Below are 21,467 nucleotides of genomic sequence, written 5' to 3'. Positions count from 1 at the left end.
GTTACTATTAAAGCCTCATCTATTTTAACCATTGTATATATATTTTTCCTGAAATCGCAACGTTTTCCTCCTCTCATGAAACAAGCGACTTAAAAATTTTCAAAGGCTCTTTCAGCAAAGCTGGGAATTAGATTCACATGGAGTCCTTCATAAAAAATTGAAGACTTTGTATATTAACATACATTGATTTATTCATAGTGTTTCATTACAAATAAGCGAGGATCCCATAATACCAGGAAAGGTTAGGAGAGCAGTGGTGCGCGTTATATTATATTGACAGCTCAGTTGGAATTGAGCTGCCTTTGGATTGAATTTGGAAGGTGGGGAAGGAATTGGCTGGTAAATAAGTCATGAGTTCTCCTTGCAAGTGTCTGTATATCAACAGGGTTGTCGTGGGTAAGCATAATGAAGCTCGAGCAGAATTTCAAAGGTGTGCGTTTGGCTTGGATCCCTCTAAAGGTGTGTTAGTGTATGTATTCCTGAGGAGCTCTCCAGGTCTGTAACCCCACCGGCTTGTTTGCTCAGGTGAAAACTGGCCATGGTACCATGTGTAAGCCTGCAAAGCGAGGCTAAACACGGGGAAGAAATTGTCAGGAATTGTCTCACTAGCTCAGAGAAGATGAGGGCTTTTTTTTCTGAACATTTGATGATATGTATTTGATGTAAAGCTATCATTTAATTTCAGCATTTCATTTTGGCATAATCTCTTTAGCATAGGAAAAAAGAATTCAAAAGACTGTTGTCAGTTAAAGGCTCCTGTCATTTCCAGGTGGCTTTTGGGGAGAAAAACTACTTGATAGAAAATGTATCTAAGTTTGCACCAGAAGTTTTCCTGGGCAGTGGGGGATCGTGTGGGAAATTCTCATGAAAATTGTGCAGGTCGTGCTGTGCATGCTGCTTCAGCTTCACAAGTTCTGAATTTCAGAAGAAAAAGCAATTCTTTGCGTCTTTTGTTGTAAATCAGCACATGCTGAGGTTTTAGCAGAGAGAAGAAATTAGTTTCTTCCTAAGTAAAGCCTTGGAAAAATTGTCATGTTTGCTTGCTAGTTCCAAACACAGGATTGTTCGCTGGGGGTACTGAAATAGTATCTGCCCTTTAATTTTCAATCTTGAATTTCAAGAGGGAGCAAAGAAGGGGAAAGCAGAGAAAGGCCAGGTGCAGAAGGCCCCTTATCACCTTACTTTCCTTGTTCTTTATTTGCAGATTACATACAAGGCCGTTGGGTCTCTGGATCCCAGTGCTGACCTGTCCAGCCAAAGAGGGAAAGTCTTCAAGCTAAGGAATGAAACACATCACCTCTTTGTAGGATTATACCCAGGGACTACGTATTCATTCACCATCAAAGCCAGCACAGTCAAGGGCTTTGGGCCACCCATCACAACACGGATTGCAACTAAGATTTCAGGTACTGCTTTGGAGAAAACCACAAAAACAAACAAACAAAAAATTTCTAGGGCTTTGTTCTTTAGACCGACAGGTGATGCATAAAACAATAAAAAGGCGTTTGGCTTAGTGTCTCCTCCACAAGTTTCACAAGGCAAATTTCTCAAGGGGCCGCAACCTGTATGTGTTAGTATTTGTGTTTGTTCAGATTACAAGTGCAGTGGTTAATTTGTGGATGTGTTAGGAGCATTGGAAGTGAGTACCTTGACTGGTTCTTCAGATGAACTGCTGCTATAACAAACTATTAGAATTATATGCATAGGTAGAGAAGCTCCTTCAAAAATGTGACTTTTATCTTAATGCACCAAAAAGGGATGTAATGAAGTAATTGAATGAATAGTGGTAGGAGATTAACATAAAGAAGGTAAACTGTTTTTATGTGGTTTTTGTTTGTTTTCTTTTCTGAGTAAGAACAGGGGGAAGGCTGGAGGTAGGTAGACAGATACGTGAAAGGCACTGAAATCATGATGCACTGCAAAGAGAAAGTTCCGGGGTGTCTAGGAAAAAAAGAAAAAGGAAACTTGGTCTAGCTAACAAAAGAAAAAAATGGATAAGGGGATGGTAGAGAGGACACTGGACGAACATGTAGACTTTAATTTTAAATTCTAACTTTTATCTGTTTTCTCAGTGAAGCCAAACCAAATGTTTGGGATGTTCAGGATGCTTGTAATGCTGAAATATGCAGCACTGCATGTTTTCCTTTACCCCATTGCAAAACGTGTTAATAAAAAGTTGTTAACAATAAGTGACAGTGTAAACTTTAAGGAAGTAAAATACATCCATTCTCTCCACTGGCCATCAGCAAGGTTTGAGACATTTAGGTTTAGTACAAAAGCCCATGTCTCACCACTTGAAGTAAAGCATTAACTTGTAACAGCTCCATGGGCTTTAGGGTTTGTGCAGCCCTGCTGCGGAGGGCAGGCATGGTGTACCCTCTGTTCACCTGTGACCAGAGGACTAAAACAGCACAGGAGCGGTTGTGCTTTTTCTCTCAGCTTCAGTTTCTTTTCATTTTATTATTCAGAGAGTACTCAGATCATGTTAGTTGCCTGCATGATTATTAACTGTATGCACACTGAGCTCAGTTTATTATCTCTTCTTTTCTGTCCTCTAAGCATCTGGTTCACAATAGGTAAGCACACACTCCATGCAGGCATTAGTGTAGTCTCTGACATGAGATTTTCTCGTGGTTGGCCCTCTACGTGGATTTTTGAAGTTACTATTAAACTTAGGATGCAGTTGGAAAGGATGTAAGGAGAAAAATGATTTTTTCATTGACTTATTTTCACTTATGAGAATGGTCTTGTAAGGCTTTCTGAAAATAGATCATATCTGAATGAAAAGCTATCTATATTCTAGGAGTGTATGTGTTTATAGGGGGGACATTCGTTTATTTCTTAATCACAGCTAAAGGCCAGAATTACAGAGGACTTCTCTTTGGGCAGGACTGGAATTTTAACAAAATCAGCATTAAGTTGTTGAGCAGTGCTTGCTCTTTTAAAAAAAGTCACTGCCAAGTTTCATTTCATTGAGGTGCTACACAACTCTTCCGTGTTGGGTACACAAGAATACTAGGCCACATTGCAGTGTTCTATGGAGCGATTGCTGAATGACACCTGATAGCATTAGCCAGTCCTGCCAAGACCTATGTTTCTTCCACTTACTTCTCAACTATATTTCCTGCTCTACTCTGCGCTGGTGCGGCCTCACCTTGAGCACTGTGTGCAGTTCTGGGCACCACAGTGCAAAAAGGATGTGAAACTGTTGGAGAGTGTCCAGAGGAGGGCAATTAGGATGGTGAAGGGCCTAGAGGGGAAGACGTATTAGGAGCAGCTGAGGTCACTGGGCCTGTTCAGCCTGGAGAAGAGGAGGCTGAGGGGAGACCTCATTGCGGTCTACATCCTTCTCTTGAGGGGGCTTGGAGAGGCAGGAGACCTTTTCTCCATAAACAGCAGTGATAGGACCTGTGGGAACGGGGTGAAGCTGAGGCAGGGGAAGTTTAGGCTCGATGTCAGGAGGAGGTTCTTCACCGAGAGGGTGGTTGCACACTGGAACAGGCTCCCCAGGGAAGTAGTCACTGCACCGAGCACGTCTGAATTCCAGGAGCAATTGGACTATGCCCTTAGTCACCTGGTCTGAACTTCTGGGTAGACCTGTGTGGCGCCAGGAGTTGGACTTGATGATCCTTATGGGTCCCTTCCAACTCGGGACGTTCTATGATTCTATATAGTGTCTGGCAGTAAAACTGAATTCACTTCAGCAGGTGCAATGCTTTGGGTAGAAGATAACTAAACAGGTCTCACGCACAGCCAGAAGGAGCCATCGGAGCTAGCTAACATCAGAAGCAATTTAGTTGCAGCAGTGCAGTGCTGCGGCTAGGCTAAGGGAAGCTGCTGCTTCTGTTTGAAGTAGGATTGTGGAACCTGCAAAGGTAGAGCCCAGCCTGTTTCTGCTGTCTGAAAGGGCCCTGCAACCTGTTGGTGGCACTGCAGTTGTTGTGGCAAGATCCCTTTTGCCCAGAGCAGGTGCTGACCGATTCTCACTGTAAGTATGGTGGTACCTGGTATGGAAGACTGCTGGTGGCAGGCATCATTTTTAAATGACTCCCCTTGATGCAGAGTACTTTTTTCGGAGAAATCCTTGCTAAGGAATTGGCGTTCATTCTGAAATCATTGCTAGATTATTGATGGGGAAGTCAGTTGCTGAGCTGATAATAGCAAACACCATTCCTGACAGTTTTCAGGCATTTAGATAAAAATCCTGATTGTAAACAGGATTACAGTGAAAATCTCTGTGAGAGGATTAAATATGGGACCCCCGCAATGCAGCTTGCCCTTGAGAGCTACAGCTGAACTGAGCGGACTACTCTCTTTGTGTAAATTCTTCTATTTGCTTTATAGTTGAGAGTATTTCAACAAAACCTGCATCTTTGGAATAAACAATGCTGCTCTGATCTCATGATCTCTTCAGTTCTTCCACAGTAAAAATTATGTCTGCTATTGGGGAAGGAAGAAGTAATAGAATAAGTAAAAGTGTTTCCTAAGGAAACCTATCCTACCTTCATGAAATGACTGTAGTAGAAGATGATAAAGCAGAAGTAGGAACTAGACTTCGGCTAAGTGTGACCATTCAATGGTTTTCTGTTTTGTCATGAGGAACACTCAGTGAAGCGATGGATGCCATGGCTGGTTGCTGTCCGAGTATACCACTGGAAGCAGTGCAGCCACCTCTTGCTTTCAGTGTTCAACAACACTAAAGCACTGGGGCTAAATTCGTGGATTTGAGTGCTAAAACAACCTGGCTAATTCCGTGCTCCTCTCCTTTGATGCTTTCCTGCTTCATAATGTACCCTCAGCTAATCAAGGAGACACAGCTCAAGCCTGTCTATTAAAAAGTGCATTAAAAACTCTAAGCTGTGGGAAGTCTAATCATTGACATGAACAGTGAACAAGAGCCCGGCTCCTGGGGTGCTGGTCTCAGCTCTGCCACTGATCCATTGGTCCTAGGTGGCGTCTTCCAACTTCCACATCCTTTACTTACTTCACCTTTAAAATTGAAGAGATGATCCCATCTCAAAGGATTACTAAGTCTTAAAAAATCATGAGAGGATTTTCAAAGCCAGCTTGAAGATTTGGGTGTCCAATTCCTGTTTAATTTTAATAGAAAATGAGTGTACAAATTTTTAAACAGTTTTGACAATTTTGGTCATAACATTTAGAAAGTATTTTGATGTTTCATTTGAGAAATGTTAAACGGTCTCCAAGAAATGTTAATATTACGTTGCCATCACTACCAAAGGCAGTAACTGGCGTATAACTAACGCATTGCTCTTTGTTCTGCCGCAGCACCATCGATGCCAGAATACGACACTGACTCCCCCTTGAACGAGACTGACACCACCATCACTGTTATGCTGAAGCCTGCTCAGTCCCGGGGAGCCCCTGTCAGGTAGGTGTTTTGTCTTCCCTTTTCACAATTCTCCCCTCTCCTTCCTCCCCAGGTTTCACTCACGCCTTTCATTCTCGTCTGGTAGTGTAGCCGCTGAAAGCAAGCACTTACTAAAAGGCCAGCTCTGCTGTTGTTTCAGCCTTTCACGGTCTCCTTTTATAAACACCTCAATCTACTTGCCTCCCGCTGGTAACCTCCAGGAAGGATTGCTGGCGGCATGGCACGGGGTTATTGCCCTTTCAGCATCACTTCAGATGCCTTTGCAATACTGGAGTTTGAGAACACGGAGCTGCGTGCTGTGGTGTGAATTCCCCATCGCCCTGCAAGGGTGGAGGAGGCTTCAGGCCTCCATCTCGTGCCCTCATTCCTGCCATGGCCAAGGCCTTTTTTGTAGCTCTGTAAGATGAACGCCTGAAATATATTTGATGTTTGCGGATGCATTTGTTCAATTTTACATCCAGCCAGACTCCTCATATGTCAATGCTGTAATCCAGCTGTTGCCACCAGGGTGGATGCAGAGTGAGCGAGTGATTGAGACTGGAAAAATCTCACTGGTTTTGTGAGACTTTGCCAGTTGGAGGTGAGCACAGTTTCCATTTACAGATTGGAGGATTTAGGGGGCAGGAAGCTGTACAGATGAAACTTGTGGAACAGAATGACCTTGTAGAAAACATTTCTGATTAATCCTGAGCTGGATCCCATTCTTACCACTAAGATGTCCAGTGCTGAAATGGGGCACTTCACTGCAGATCACTCCCTGACTGTGGAAACGTGACTTAATAGGCCTGTACTTCACAGCCATCCTTTGTCTTGGTAAATTTATACATGGTGAAAAGCATGAGCACAGAACAAACTCCCCTTCCAAGACAGCACTGATGGCTGCCTTACCTGTCTGGCAGAAATGCCAGGCAGTCGTTCATCCTGCCATTCTCTTCAGCTGAGTGTATGAATTATAACCCCTTACAATAAAAATAGTTGCCTAGTTTACCCAGGAAGACCTGGGCTGCTTTGCAGAAGTATTCAGCAGCCATTACCTTCCTGTAGGCTTTTCAGGGTTTACCTCAGGTTTACACAAGACATTTCTGAAATTTCTCCTCTGGATGTTATTTTAAAAACACATAGCCCCTTCCATCAAAAATGACTTGGCTTTGCTAGGTTCTTTGTGCTTTTTAAAGGATGTCCCACAAAATATTCAGGATCAGATTACTCACATGTAAACCTATTTGATTTAATAATCATATATCAATTAGTTGTCCGCCCTACATCACAGCTTTCCTCCAAATTGCAGTGATACTTTAAAGCAAAAAATCATTTGTTTGTTTTTTGTTTTTTTAACTTAGCACCACCCCCTTTCTAGTTTTTCTGAGGGATGGACTTTAATGTTTCCCTTTTAATCTCTGGTACTCCATATGAGCAAATTTAGGAGCCTATTTTCTGAGTCCTTTAGGGATGTTGTTCTGCTGGAAAATAGCAGTAAAATCACACAGCTCTGTTTTGTTTTATTTCTTTATATGGGGGAACATTCCTGTATCTCGTTGTACCACCTGCTGTCTTAAGAGTGTTGCTATTTTATCTTTTTATTGAGAAGTCATGTGATTTTTCTCGAAGTCAATTTACCATACCTTAACCTCATTCACTGAATAATGTCTTTTCCAGCAAATGTGTATACCATAAAGAACAACAAAAAAACTGTAAAGATTTTAATAATTTTTCAGTCTGTTTTCTTTAATTGTATTGTAGTCTATTATACACACATTTGCAGAGTGTAATGCTTACATGCCATGTCTAAATGATAAGATTATTTCCCAAAATTAGCCCATTTCATTGACGTAGACGTGTGTATAAAAAACAGAACGGAACTGTGTGTATGGCAGGGGAAGGAGGCCTGTGGAGATTAGAAACATTTTATTAGATATGACAGCTTCACAATGTGTGAATACCTTTCACTGTATAAACAAATAGTTTGGGTTTAGTCTAACCTCAGCAATAGTATTATAAGCAACCTTATATTTTCCCTACCTCTTCCCTTTTCTTTCAGTTTGTTCTGCACACTCTCCAATTGGCGTAAATCCTCTTGTCATGTAATATCCAAAAGGAGGTAGCACTGCCTCGGGGGCTTCAACACCACCCAGCAGATTAGAAGAATAATGTCTCGTGAACTGTCTGTGACACACAAAAATGAGGTGTTCCTCCCCCAGCCCCATCTTTGTTTTTCATATTCAAGCTGAGAGCCAATATATCCCCTTTGTTGTTGTTTGGTTAGTTGTTCTCTGTTTCATGTTTATTTCTCCTTCACAAGTGCAGTATTTTGTATTCACTTCCACTAAATATCTTCAAACTGATTTTCAAAATGCTTTTAAATTCTGATGCAAACCCAAAGGACTTGCAGCCCCTCTTAGTCTGATGCCATCCTCTGCTGAGTTACCCGGGGCCTTAGTGAAAATACAGGATCAGAGTCGAGACAAATGTCTGTAGGCAGTCCTGGTGCTAAGCATCGAGGCTGCACAGAGGTAGGTGGAGGGCAGGCCGCGGGATGCAGCGTGCCAGTAGGATCTCTGTGCTCCTGCCCCCCCTTGTAGACACGGCTGTGCTTCCCTAGATCCTTCCTGCTTTGCACACTGACCACGCAGCCTGCCTGGGGTGTTTCTGAAATACTGCTTAAAATAGGCTGAAGTAGATTTTCCTGACACTATCACATAAAACCTTGAATCTTCAGGTCTTTCACTGTGCAGGAAGAGGTAGGCCCCTCACCTCCTAGTCCCAACAGTTCTCCAGGCAGCCAGTTTCTGCTCTGCAGCTCCTCAGGTTTTCAATATAATTCTTCCAAACTGTGTAAATGAGAAAACCTCAGTACACAGTAATTATTTTTAATATTTCCTCTTAGATGCCAGGGAGGATGAGTTAGAGTATGCGCAGGGATGTGATTGTGAGCTAGTATCTATACATAAGATAGTTCTGTGCCTTTGTCTTGTGTAATTTCATTCTGCTGTAGCCTGAACAGCATACAGATGGAGTGTGGTTTGCAAGATCATTTTTAGAGTAATACTGTAGAATATTTCAAATAAGATTCATTGCATTTCCACTCATTTGAAATGCAGGTACACTGAATCCAAAGTCACTTTCAACATTAAGACATTTCTGATGTTTCCCAGTGCTCAGGATAAATAACTTAAATGAGGTTGTTTATAAAACTAATGATCATGAACTCAACGTTGTTAATAATCTATAGATAACAATCAAGATGCTTTCATATGAACTAATAGGAATAATGTAAATTGAGATATTCTTTTATATTTTCTGTCCTATTGCCAAAAAAAGTGAAGTATCAGCAAGCCATAAATATTCTCCCTCGTGGTCTAGGCACTTCATCCTTGCCTTTATTTTCCATGATATAAGCTGCAGAGCTTGACTCCATATTGCCCTTTAAAAATAACTTTTAGGTGTTCTTATTATCAATCTAAAGCCCATGAATGGTGTTGTGATTGATTGCTGAAGACTGACATTCATCCATAATAGATTCAGAAGAGGAAAGAAGAATGCAAGTGTTCCCAATTCTTAGTCCTCGACTCTTTTCTGAAAAAAACTTGAGTGAGATTTGGAGGATAATTCTGCCTCTGAATCTGTTATTGTCAGGAGGGCTGAGTCAGTCCTTCATAGATTATTCACATATGACATCTTTAGACCTCTATTTGAGAATTTATATCTCATTCACTGCTTGAAAATACTGCTGTGAAGGATTTTATCTACATGACAAGTCTACCGGGATGTTTGCTGTGTGTTGGATATTTGAAAGTCCATCTGGTTTATTAGCATACTGGTGGTTGTATCAATCTACCTATATTACTGCTATGGAGGAAATCAAATTTCCAGAGCGTGTTTTAACGATTTCAAAGTTTAAATAAATGCTCACCTGAAGTGTGATTGCATTGTTGGCATGCTGCTCTGTGTATTGGTGCTGTAGGATGCTGTAGAAGGATGTTAGAGAAGAGTATGCAGTTATATTTTGGGGTTTCAGAATGTGAAGAACTTTGCTGGAAAAAGATGGATTTGATCTCTCTAACTTGCTGCAGTTGTCCAAGGTGTATTGGTACACAACTTGTGATTTCTCTTTTGCATGTCTGTCAGCGTGCAGATACCTGATGGTCTTTTAGGCACCTGAACCTGTATTGGGCTAAAGAGGAGTATTTTTGGAACATTGGTATTCAAGCTTTGCACATAACCTCATGCATACGTGCATCTGTGTGCATGTATGTAGATGCTGTGTAAGGAGTTAGTATAAGTGATTCTGGACAAATATATTCAGGTCAGAGTCATTTATGATGCAAATGTGCAATGGCTGGATACACATAACCACAAGTATTTTCATATCAACAGCCAGCTGGTAGGAGACATTAATTTATATTAACCAAGCTCCGTGTTACTCTTGAGTATTACCTCGTTTTTGGTCTCCCAAGCATGAAATATAGGAAATATTTTTGGTCTATGTGTTGCTAAATGGATCAAGAGAATACAATTGTGTTGCTATTCAACACAACACTTAAGAACACACTTCTTAAGAAGTGTGGGTTATTTTTCTGTTTTTCTGCTCAAGCTATTTTCCAAGCAAACAATTTATGAGGTATGTGTGTATTTATGTTATACCTACACATAGTAACAAATGAAAATTCCCTGTGATGCAGGGCAGTGGCATTGCTTCCATCCTGTGTTGGAGAACTGAGGCTTTGGATAAAATTTGCCTTCCATTTCAGTCTGCAACAAAGCAGAAATTTTGAATCTCTGAATTTATAGGCTGTAACTTCAATCTCCAGATAATTTTTTCTCGTGTGGTTTCAGCCATCATCTATTCAGACTGAGTTTCTCTTTCCTGTATCCTCTCCCAGGCACCTTGATTTTTTTTTATAGTGTATTAGTTCTTTCCACGCCTACGAAGGAGTGTTTTGCAAGCCTAGTGCCCTTGATTCTGTGGTGGAAGAGGAATGGGATCTACAAACAAGAAACTATAAACTTACAAAATTTGCTGGGTTTTTGTTTGTTTTGCAGATAAGGGCTTTGGTGTTTACATCTCAGTAGCTACACAGAGCGATGCTTTTCAGCTTGTTGCTTTGCTGCTTCGTAGTGTTATTGCATGAGTTTGCCTCAGGCATTTATGTTGATAATTAATTCATTAATGCCAGGAAAGGGTGGCAATTTCTTGTTCTTAAAACTCCCACGCAGAACACCTTTTGCTTGAAAATAAAGACTGGAGTCAAGGATCAGCGAAACAATAAAAAAGGTTCTAATGTTGAAAACTGTGGGGAGCATAACAAATTATCATGCCCTTGGTAATTCTGAAAGTTCAGTTGCATTGATAGGCATGTTATAAATACCTAGGAAATAAAAGTCCTGGCCTGCTTTTTCTAAACTCTTATGCAAAAGTATGCATCACATGGCTTGGTTGATTGAATGCAGGGCAAACAGTCATCGCATTCGATCTTTTAATTTTGTACTATCTAATGAGGAGTGAGATTATCAATCTAGGCTTCTGATATTATAAGACTAATTATCTGTATTAATTAACATCTCCCATAATATACCTCAGGGACATTGTTCTGAAATCATTCAAGCTGGGCTTCTCCTGCATAGCGTTCCGTCTTTAATTTAGGCAATAGTTTGAAGGTAAATGAGCAGTTCCTTTCCTCCTAAAGGTAAACCAGGTCTGCTCTTTCATTAACAGCATGTGATGGTGAGAAAGAGAATGAGAATTTACAGGAAAGGTTAGGAATAATGGCAGCTGCATAGACGGGTGTGATTATCACCCCCAAAAGGACTGGAGAAGAGCTGCAGCGAGCGTTTTCAGCCTTGACCTCATCCGTGTGTCCTAACCCTGGTGAGCTGACCAGAGCACAGCAGGACTGAGCGTACGCTTCCGTTTCAGCTGGAGTTGTTGCATGGTGGGTTTAGATCTCACAGGATGACTTCAGTGATGCTTGGAGTTAGTCTGGATCTTAAAAGTGCTTTGCCTACTGTATCAGGAGGGAAGCACGATGGAGATGTAGGGATATGTCAGGAAACAAGGTGATGACTCGAAGTATCAGGAAGGATTTTTTTTTTTTTTTAATAGCATGGCATAATTAGTTGAATTGATATTCCAGTGGTTTTTAGTTCCCCTGGAGAGACAGCTGTTGGCCCTAAAAAGTGAAGATAAGTGGCATTTTGGTCAATTGTCTCATCTGGTAGAGGAAATGCATTTTCTTCCTGCAACATCTGAGTGTACTGTCCCTTAAAATGTCATAAAACTGCCTTTGCCCATTTATCAGCCCTAGGAACATGCCTGTTCTCTGAGCCTGGGTGACCTGCTGTGTCTGTCTAAACCATTCCGCTGAGAGCTTGGCAGTAGCTGGAAATGGGAGAGGAAAGACATAAAATTTACATATATTTTAATTATAATATTTTAACAATCAAATTACACATAGAGACAATTTTTTTGTGCGTCAAGCAGCATCTTATTAGCTGCACGGTGAAGCTTTTGCTAACATTTTTCAGTGTTTTATGAAGGCCTGAGGATATTGAAAGTGGGGGAGTGAGCGTTTTTGCATAAATCTTCTATGCTGTCCACGTAAACTGTCAGATTAAATTCCAGCAATCAAAAGGTTAATGAAGTCTGAACTTTAAGCTGAGAGTCACAAATTGATGGCCATTTTCTCACATCAAGCTGTCAGCCGGTAAGACAAGGAGGGAACAGGAGAAAATACCCACAGTTGCCAGTTTGAGGGTTTCTTTTTCCAATACATTTATCTCTGTGTTTCACAGCTCCCAAAGCCCCTCCCGTGTTATTCCAGAATAAAATAATAGCAAACTGCATGAAACATTTTAAAAATTGGAATCTGAATTTCTTGAGACACCGACGGGCCTCCTTGTGCCTACGACAGCCCTTGGGTCAGACCCTCAGATGGGGTGAGCTGAGCCTGCCCACAGCTACCCAGAGTGGGAGCTGCCCGCAGCACGAAGGGTGCTTCTCTTCACGGACCATCGGGGAAGATTCATCTGCTTGAAGTGGCTCCTTTAGGTACTTAAAATTAGATGGGATGAGTCTGGGCACTAGTCCCTGGCAAGTGTCCACCCCTCGGAAGCAGAGCACAAGCTTTATCCTACCAGGCCTTCCACCTGGAGCAGGGACAAGGAGTTCAGAGGGCAAGCGGCCTCCTTTCTGTTGCATGTGGCAAGCAGTGTTTGCACTAGCAGGTGCCCCTCAAAGTGTCTATAATAACACACAAAAGCAATAAAAGGGAAGATGAGTAAGCTCTGCTTTGCTGTTGCAGACTAAGGCGTTTCAGGATTTAATTATACTACAGGTATATAAATTCCGGAAACATGTTAATGCTCCCGTGATTAAAATTATAGAGGGCCTAATTGAAAAAGCATAAACCGAATTGAAGAATTCCTAATTATAGTTTGCTTTGAGGTGTTAATTTCCTACATAATGAATGCATAATTTCTTGGAACTAGAAAAGGGGGCTGCTGCACCAGTGCGTGGGCTGCAGATGGAATGAAGGGATTATCATAAATGCAGCCAGACAATTCAGAAGAGCAAACCTCTGCAGCCATGATGCTGTTCTGCCTCTCTGTAATTTCAGTTCCCCTTGCACAGCGCTTTTCCAAAGCAAAAGGCAGAGCTAGGAGAGGGTGTGAGATTTGCTTACTGTGCAGAAGGAAGGGGAAATAGGACTGGTTTAATTAAAAGTAGTCACGGCGCAGATGAGGAAGGTGAAGAGAGAGGAGGAGAGCAGTATTTCTGCTGGAAAGGTCAAGCAGCAAAACAGACGAGGAAGCGATGCTGACTTCCCTCGGTACCCACCTTGGCAGATTCCAGAGTAATTGCAGGAGCTGATGTTGATGCCAGTTAGGTGTATTTTTTTTTTCCTCCCAAAGGGTGCACCCTGTATTTCTTGTTTTCTGTTGCATCAAAAATATGCTTAGCTTTGAAGGGAGTTGGTGAAACGTCTTTATCAGATACAACCTCCTGTTTAAATTTGCCCCGTTCCCACTCTGGTGGGAATTCACAAAGGTGTTTACAAATGACAACAGGCCAGCTGCGAGCTGCTGCAGAGAAGCCCTTGCCCTCAGGGCTTCCATTTTCCCCTTTTTACATTCTCAATTTACTTGTGATCAGGGCAGATGTAGTGGAGGTGCCACTTATGATCTCTCCCAAGTGGCAGAAGCATGATCATTTTGCACTTTCTGAAAAGGACAAAGTGTCCAGAATAGGCTGTAAGAATCTGGCTGGCATTCCTGCAGCTTTCAGATGCTGGAAATCTGTATTATTGCTTCCCAGAAGAGCTCTATTGTATGTTGATGATCTGACTGCCAGTAGGCTGTTAGCTGACCACGTTGGCCTTAGCTAGTAATGAAGCTTTTCCTGAGGTTAGAAGCAGAGAGAGTTCTCCCTGCTTGTCTTGTGTTTTCCTTAGCCTTTTGGGCCAATAAATAAATAAATAAATGCTTTTTTTTTTTTTTAAAGTATTTTGGATTCTTATGTATGAATTTTCGCTATGTAGTTTTCCCTGTGTAGTCTAGTAGCTGTGGCTCTGTAAAGGGGAGAAAAAATTTCAAAACGCACACTAGATGGTTTCTGTACGGAAATTGGCCTAATTTCATGGAAGCCATTGGAAATGGCCCAGTCTCATTCCAACTAAGAACATGTGCCAATATAACCCATCCCTTGTCCAAGGCACCGCCTTTATGAAGGGCATGGCAGAACGCGCCGGGTAGTCCCAGAAAGGGACTGCCAGCTCCTGTCCTTATCCTATTCTTGAGCAGGCTGCTCAAGAACTGCTCTGGCTCTTCTTGTCCTTGTGCTGTCTTCTGGTCTCAGAGCAGACCAGCGATCGCTGAGGATGGTAAGGCCTCAGTCAGCGATGCCTGTTTAATGCTAAGCGACATTAACACAAAAGGGTTGTGTGTGTTTTTTTTTCCTCCAGATCAAACAGATGGCAGGTGGTTCGGGAGGGAAAAAACACCTCCAAAGCCACTCGCATTAGCTCCTGTTGCAGCGAAAGCCATATCTGTCTGCACTCATTATCTTTAATCTGCCAGCACAAAATAACATTGAACTGGAGAGATAGGGACTGGGCCTGTTCCACGGGGGAACAGCAGCTATTATGTCTAATCTGTGGTGCAAGCCAGGTCAGGCTTATGGAGATGGTGGAGATAATGGAACACAGAGCTTTGAAATGCCCTCTGGTTCTTTATTATTTTTTACTTTTTTATTGTTACAATTTCCAGGAAGGTTAAACTGAGAGAATCTAAGGCATTTAAAAGAGTGATGCATATATAATCCCGGTACGTAGGTGCAGTGTTCTGGTGGTCTGGGGATGGAAAGAAGGCAATACTGTATGGATAGCATCTTTATGAGACCAAATGTTATAGCTGGAAAAAAAAAAACGAGTTTTTAAGCACGCAAATCCTTTTGGTCAGTAAATACGGACTCTCAATACAACCGTTTACGTTTTGTGCAGGCTACCACGTGGGTTTGCCATGCACAGGTACTGCTGCGGTGATTGGACTTGCTCACAGCTGTAGGGAAATATTTCTGGTTTTAGATTTGTCCTTCTCTGAAAGGATTTTAGTCACTGTTAGAAGTAATGGTGAGTAGAACATTATGAGGTTGAAATCACTAATTTTAATGTGTGTATGCAGATATATATATATATATACACGTATATGTGTAGATGTGTACACATATCTATATGTAGATAGATACAGACACACAGCTGTTTATTTAAAGCATCATTAGTGACAACATTGTTACTGGTAATTTGGAAGATTGATGAGGCATTGTGCCTTTTGTGGGGTACAGTTTTAAGAGAGAAGCTGTCTCCAGGTCACCTCTCTTCCCCAGCACTGCTGTCAGCTGCTGCTCCATCCCTGCAGGTCGCATCTCCAGGGATGCACAGACGTAGCAAGTCTTTGATTTTGTCTTTCTTTTGAAGACTGTTTAGGATTAGTGTGTGTTCAGGCTGGAAGCTCCAAGCTGCATAAGAAAGGACGTATTGTCTGGTGGGTGGAAGATGGGACAGGAGTACGGGGATTTGTTTATGTGCAGCTGATGCTGTGTGACACTGGGCAGGACGCTTGGTGTGCTTCCTCTCACAGGTAGCTGTCACATAATCTGGCTGGGGACAATATGGGACCATGGCTCTTCTCTTTACACAGAGCATGCAGAGATAGGCTCAGACTTTAAACTTTCTTACTTTTCTTCTAGTGTCCATTTCAGTTACCATAGAAATTTAACAAAGCTTGGAGTTGTAGTGATAGAAGAATGCCCGTAGCGTTAGCCAAGTGTGAAATCACCACCCTTTGTTTCATGAATTTCAGGGTAAAACATGCCTTGGTAGGCTAGTAAATCTAGAGTACTGAGCTGAATATGAGAGTGAATGAGAGACTCTTATCAGACTTCTTGATTAAATGGATTGCATTACTGCTGGCTCTATCTCAGCTTTTTTCTTTTTCTTTTTTTTTTTTTTTTTTTTCCCATAGCAAAGTCAGTAATTACTATTTTTTTTTTATGTGGCTGAATTCTGATATTTTCCTGGTGTTCAACTTCAGAGAATATAGTAGAAGAGTTGTTTAATTTAAATGAGTGTTAAAAGAGCATGCAAAAATAACTTCAAAATGAAGGATCTCGTGTAATAACTGCAGTATGAGAGACTATTTCCTCAAGTAGCGTCACTATTATAAGCTTTATTTTTGTGAATGCTTTCTCGCAGATGCCAAGAAGCTGATTTCTTTTAATGATTATATTGATGGCAGTGCAGCCCAATATTCATAATGGACTAGTTTTTGAATCTTTGAAATAGCCAAGCATTTTGCAGGAGATGACATTGCAGGAAATCTTTATTTCATATTTTTTGCATAAAAATGTTTATTGAAAGCTAATCTTAACTTCAGCATATTGTGTTCCGCGTGGAGCTGTTTCAAAGCCGTTTGGAAATTGTAGCAATCTTTAATTGATTTTAATGGGTTAGAATCAGCCCCTAAATAGAGAGAAAATTGGAGAACAGTGTATAGGGTCCCTGTATGTACATCCTAGATGGCTGTGAAACCCACTTCATTATGTTTTGTAGATTAGTTTCAGAGCTTCTGATTAAAGGTGCATAGAAGATATTAAGGGTGAAATTTTGGAACATATGAAGCAGGTAACTCAATTCCCAGGAGTATATTGGCACTTGCTTGAACCTAGAAACTGTCTGCAGAGTCGATTCTAATTCCTGAGCATTTGATTACAAGGCTGTGGGAGAAGGCTGCTGAGGAGATGTTCACCCTTACACCCAAAGCAACGTGGAGCTGTAGGTGCGGTGTATGTTCAGACCAGCGGGACTCAGCCTCTGGCTTTATGGCTGTTAAACATTCAGTTCTTGTAAATTTTATTAGAAAATCACTTATGTTCTATAAATCTTTTTTTTTTTTTTTTTTTAGAGTTAAGTGTTTTTTGGTTGAATTTATTATAAAATCCCTTCTGTGCAAGTTCATGGGAAGGCTGGGGGCATACTTTAAGAAGGGTCTCATTTACCATTTAATTTTACTTTTTTTTAGAGTGAGTTCTATAGAGAATGGATAGATTTTTATACATTTCTATCTTCCATCCCTATTATATTTCATCACATTTCCTATTTGGAGAAAACTTATGTCTGAAGACTGAAGTGTTTCTGGCTCGCCGAAACACCGACTTTCCCCAGAACCTGTTTTCTGTCTGCGAATGCTACGAGCTCTACTTTTAGTGGGTGGTGCAATCTTGTTTCTTGCTGCCCATGTGGCAGAATTCAGGCTTTTAGTGGATACTTTAAGAAACAGAAAATAAAGACGTTGGTGCTACCTTTCTATCTCAGTTTGCATTGCTGAAATCAGCTTGGCCATAAAGTAAGCACAGGCACATGCAGTAGTTCACCTAAGGGCTAAATGCAGGATCCGGCACCACATCAACCCTCTCATCCCAGTATTATCCTGGGAGATGGCTCCTTGCTGGCAGAATAAAGGCACTGAACATTCCTGGTTATATACAAATATATTTGCAGATATGTTTAAATTGGTTCAACCAAATTTCCGAGAACATTAAGTTAAATGATAAGGAAAGAAGCTAGTGTGAGTACCCGTAGCGTGGATGCTTTGCCATAACTGTCAATCTAAAAATGAAAGTTTGGCTGCTTGGGATCAGGACTGCCATGTTCAAATGGCATGCAGGGAAGTTGGTCCAAGGATAGATTTCAGTGAGTGTTTCCAGTGAGGCCTCGTGCCTGGTCAGCCCGGCGTTATCTCTGCCTCCTGTGTGTTGGGAGTGCTCCACAGCAGGAAATCAGCCCACAGTGTCCGGGTCTCTGTGTGATGCATACCGAGGGTGTGAACCAGTATGCTGAGAATACTCCCATGGTCTTAAGAGTACGAATCTTAAAAAAAAATCCATTGTGAATTGGAGGAAAGAAGCAGGACTGGTTGTTGGCCTGTCTAATTATCACGCCTTTGACCCTGTTCACATGCGCTCAATGCTTTTTGCCCATCTCTGTGCAGCGTTAAGTCTCACAGATTGGTCAGACGGTATTTGGGGTTGATTTTCATGTGTTTGGGTAGCCTTTTCAGAAGTGCTGCATGTTCTAATTCCACAGAAGAGGTGCCACAAGAGGTTTCCACAAAGGGAAATGCAATGTACAGCTTCATGTGGGCTGCTGTGTGCCTTCAGTCTGAGCTGGCACAGCTATTAGGATGGAAAAGACCTGCCCCATTCATTTGCCCTTTTTGTCTTTCATCTTTGAATTAAGATAACTATTAATAAGGAAATCACTACCATTTGGTGCTGTCTTATTTCCTGTAGCCTGTCAGACAATTATTCTGAAAATATTGCATTCATTTGAACTAAAAATGAGAAGTTCCTGCTCTCTGTGGGGTGAGCTACAACACTTGCTCACAATAATCTGCAAAAAATGCCTTGCAAAATCAGGCTGTACTAATTGCCACTTGTTTTTGTTCCTCAGGAGAAAATACTGTTGGAAATAATATACAGCTGATAATGCATTTATGTGTTAAATATTAAAATTAAATGAAAAAAAATATCAAATCTTTTAAATTTAAGAAAATTCAGGATGAAAATTGCTCCACAGGAAGTGCTTAACTGCTGAAGCATTGTTTCTTGAAAGCGTTAATAAATCAGGTTAGGAGATCACTGTAACAATAGGAAGAAATTGTATTAATTATCAAACCCTATTGTTATCGGAGTACAGTGAAGATTTCACCTTGATGGGAAGTAACATGCTAAGGTACCAAAGAGCGCAGACCAGATGTCAAATACTTTATGGAAAGCTCTGGCACAGCTTTCCCTCCCGCATTCATGTGCATCATACATCCAAAACCTGAGTCTGGTTTAAATCCACAGATAGATTTCTGGACAATTGCTTCCTCAGACCATCCTCAAATTGTGCTGCAAGCAGCACAAAAAGAAAAGAGCAGGGGAAAGCAAAGTCTAACAGAGCTCAGAGATCTCAGTAGCACAGAGACGGGGCTGTGATTTGGAATGTTGATTATCCACACTTGTGCTTCTACACTGAATAGAGAACTCAAAATTTAAGAGATTACCTCGTAGATGATGATAAGAGCACATTTTCTTCCTCTGCAGACAACATTTGTGCTGTGGCGACCATTATGGCTGGTGCTTTTATCAGTGATTTAGAATGGAGCTGTCAAAAACTTTAAAAAGCTTCTATTAAAGTAATGTGGTTTTATCTATATAAAACCTGTGAGATTTATCAGGGAAGTCAGTTTTGGCCTCCTTTTCTAATAAGTGTGTGCAGCTGCACAACAGGGCAGTGAGCTCTCCAGCCTTTCAGGAAGTCAGGCATTCGATTAGCAGCCCAGATTTGAGAATCCCTAGAGAGTTTTCTCTCGAGAGCGAAGCTATGGATGTCTGGAAACCATTCTTCTCTTGCTGTTGATGAGGATACCAGTGTTGCTTGTTTGCAGTGAGGTGGCTTGGAGTAGCTTAGCTCTAGGAAGGCAAGACCCCTGCTTCTATTCCCCTGCAGCATGCAGATGTGTGCCTTTGATTGCAGTGTTTGCAAATGCGCCTGAATATTAAAAATTAAAATGAAATAGTGTAACGGTGCCTGCTTCCAGTTTATTGGTACTGAAGTTGTTATATGGTATTGCTAGTTTTAATGCTCTGCTTTTGTTGTCTCTTTTAATATAATTTCAATGTATGACAGTGAAACTTTCTTTTATCCAGCTGGGCATTTTCAACTGATGTATTGATTCCTGCTATGAAGGCAGTGTTAGCTGATTCTGGATGGAAGCAGTAGCTTTGAAGCTTGAGAGGAGGAGAGCCCCAGGAGATCTATGTTACTGCCTACCTGGTAGCCAGAATAAGAGCTAATAGAATAGTTTGGATATCTCCTCAGTATTTCCATTGCCCCCTTTTTGCCTTCCATCTAGCACTTCTTTTTGGAAAAGTACTCCTCTTTTCTTTGCTTGTAATCACAATGCTGTGTATTGCAAAATTGTCGGTCGTAACAAGCTGCAAATGGTTGACCCCGCTCGGCATCGAAACAGAAATGGGCCTGTCGCTGAAGTGCTTTTGCAGACCAAAAGGGCAGATCATACTTACGGCATTTATTTTGAGTTAGTGCTTGGCTGCAATCTTAGGGGTCACGATCTGTCACGGAAAGTTATCATCTGCTGAGCAAAGTTGAATTACTTTTGCTCTTTTCAGAATTATTGTGGTAATGCACATGGTTTGGCCATCGTGCTCGCTACCCAGAATTCCCACAGGAATGTTGTTTGGTTGGAGGATCATTGGCTTTTTGTTCCCGTGGAAAGGCAAACAGGAGGGAGCCTTAGTGCTGCTGGTAGCAGGCACGGAAGCCGTCGACGTGCCTTACAGCACCTCGCTGCTTAATGCAGAGAAGCTGATATCTGGAAATGTCCTGAAGGCAGGTCAGGAAAATCCTGCTCCTAGGTAAACAAACAAAACATGAGGAAAAAAAGCATAACCTGGAAAACAAAAATATGGCGGAAAAGAAACAACAACAAAAAAGAAACTGCTTGTCTAGGGTTGAATTGTGAAGCCTGCAGTTGTGGAGGGGCTGGATCAAAATATCTGGATCAAAAAAATGAGACGCAGAGTAATCATTTGGTAAAGAACCCATTTCCCAGAGTCATAATCTTCAGTGCAGAGTAATCTTGGAGTGTGGCCTCTCTTTTGGCCACTTGACCTTTGGGAGTGCCCGATTGACCGCTACAAATAACGGAGAGCCTGAGAAGAGTGGGGCTGAAGGATGACGGTCACTGAGTCAAGCAGGTAGGGCACAGAGGTACAAGTGCTATATCAGGTGGTGTGAGCTAGGGCATAGAGGAAAAAATGCAAAGTAATGCAATCAGTAACTCATTCTAAGTTTCACCAGAGAGTATTTTTTTAGACGGAGAGAATAATGACAGCAGTGCTGGCTCACATACTTGTTTCACAGGAAAAGAAGGCAGTATTCGAGCTGGAGATTAATGGTGTTTTAACGTGAACGCAAATGGGATATCTATTACATTTCAGTTGAATGCTCATGGACGTGCCGTTATGCTTCCAGAGACATCTGAAAAGATTCCAAAAGGGAAAAAAAAAACAGACAACAAAACCATTAAAAATAAGAAGTAAAATTTCAGGTCATTAAAAGGGTGAGTTATCCTCATGAAAGGAAGAAATATGCATTAATGGCTAAGTAGGAAAGCTAAAACGTGAAAGAATAGAGGCAAAAGAGTATTTGTTATTAGGTTCGGCGTGCATCAAAGCTGTTGCTCATGATAAAAACCGCATGTAGTAGTGGAGTAGGTATGGGAACAGTCAAGGGTGAAACCGAGAATGTCTTCAAAGATAAGTAAGTTCTCTGATTGTGGAAAGAGTTCATTTGTCTGGCCATTAATGTCCCTGGGCGATTCCCCTTCTAAAAGAGAAAGGTTTGTGGGCTCACTACATGCGGGGGGGGGGGGGGGGGGGGGAAAAAAACAAAACCGAGCTTAATTTTAACCCCCAGGGGGTGTGGAGTCTGGAACGTGATACCTTGGCCCATTT

At 41.5% G+C, this 21,467-nt stretch overlaps 1 protein-coding gene across 13 annotated transcripts in view; it reads left to right on the top strand.

Annotated features, from left to right (window-relative positions):
• PTPRT (protein tyrosine phosphatase receptor type T) overlaps nucleotides 1-21,467 on the top strand; it is a 502,670-nt gene that overhangs the window by 380,622 nt on the left and 100,581 nt on the right. For all 13 annotated transcript variants that reach the window (XM_035344293.1, XM_035344286.1, XM_035344283.1 and 10 more), the window contains exons 10-11: nucleotides 1,205-1,406; nucleotides 5,290-5,392. In XM_035344293.1, coding sequence (XP_035200184.1) covers nucleotides 1,205-1,406; nucleotides 5,290-5,392 — 305 coding nt within the window. The remainder of the gene's footprint in view (nucleotides 1-1,204; nucleotides 1,407-5,289; nucleotides 5,393-21,467) is intronic.

The sequence above is a fragment of the Oxyura jamaicensis genome, chromosome 20, assembly GCF_011077185.1.
Source record: "Oxyura jamaicensis isolate SHBP4307 breed ruddy duck chromosome 20, BPBGC_Ojam_1.0, whole genome shotgun sequence".
Classification (NCBI taxonomy): Eukaryota; Metazoa; Chordata; class Aves; order Anseriformes; family Anatidae; genus Oxyura; species Oxyura jamaicensis.
The sequence above is the reverse complement of the archived record's forward strand: the minus strand, read 5'-3'. Positions and strand labels throughout refer to the sequence as shown.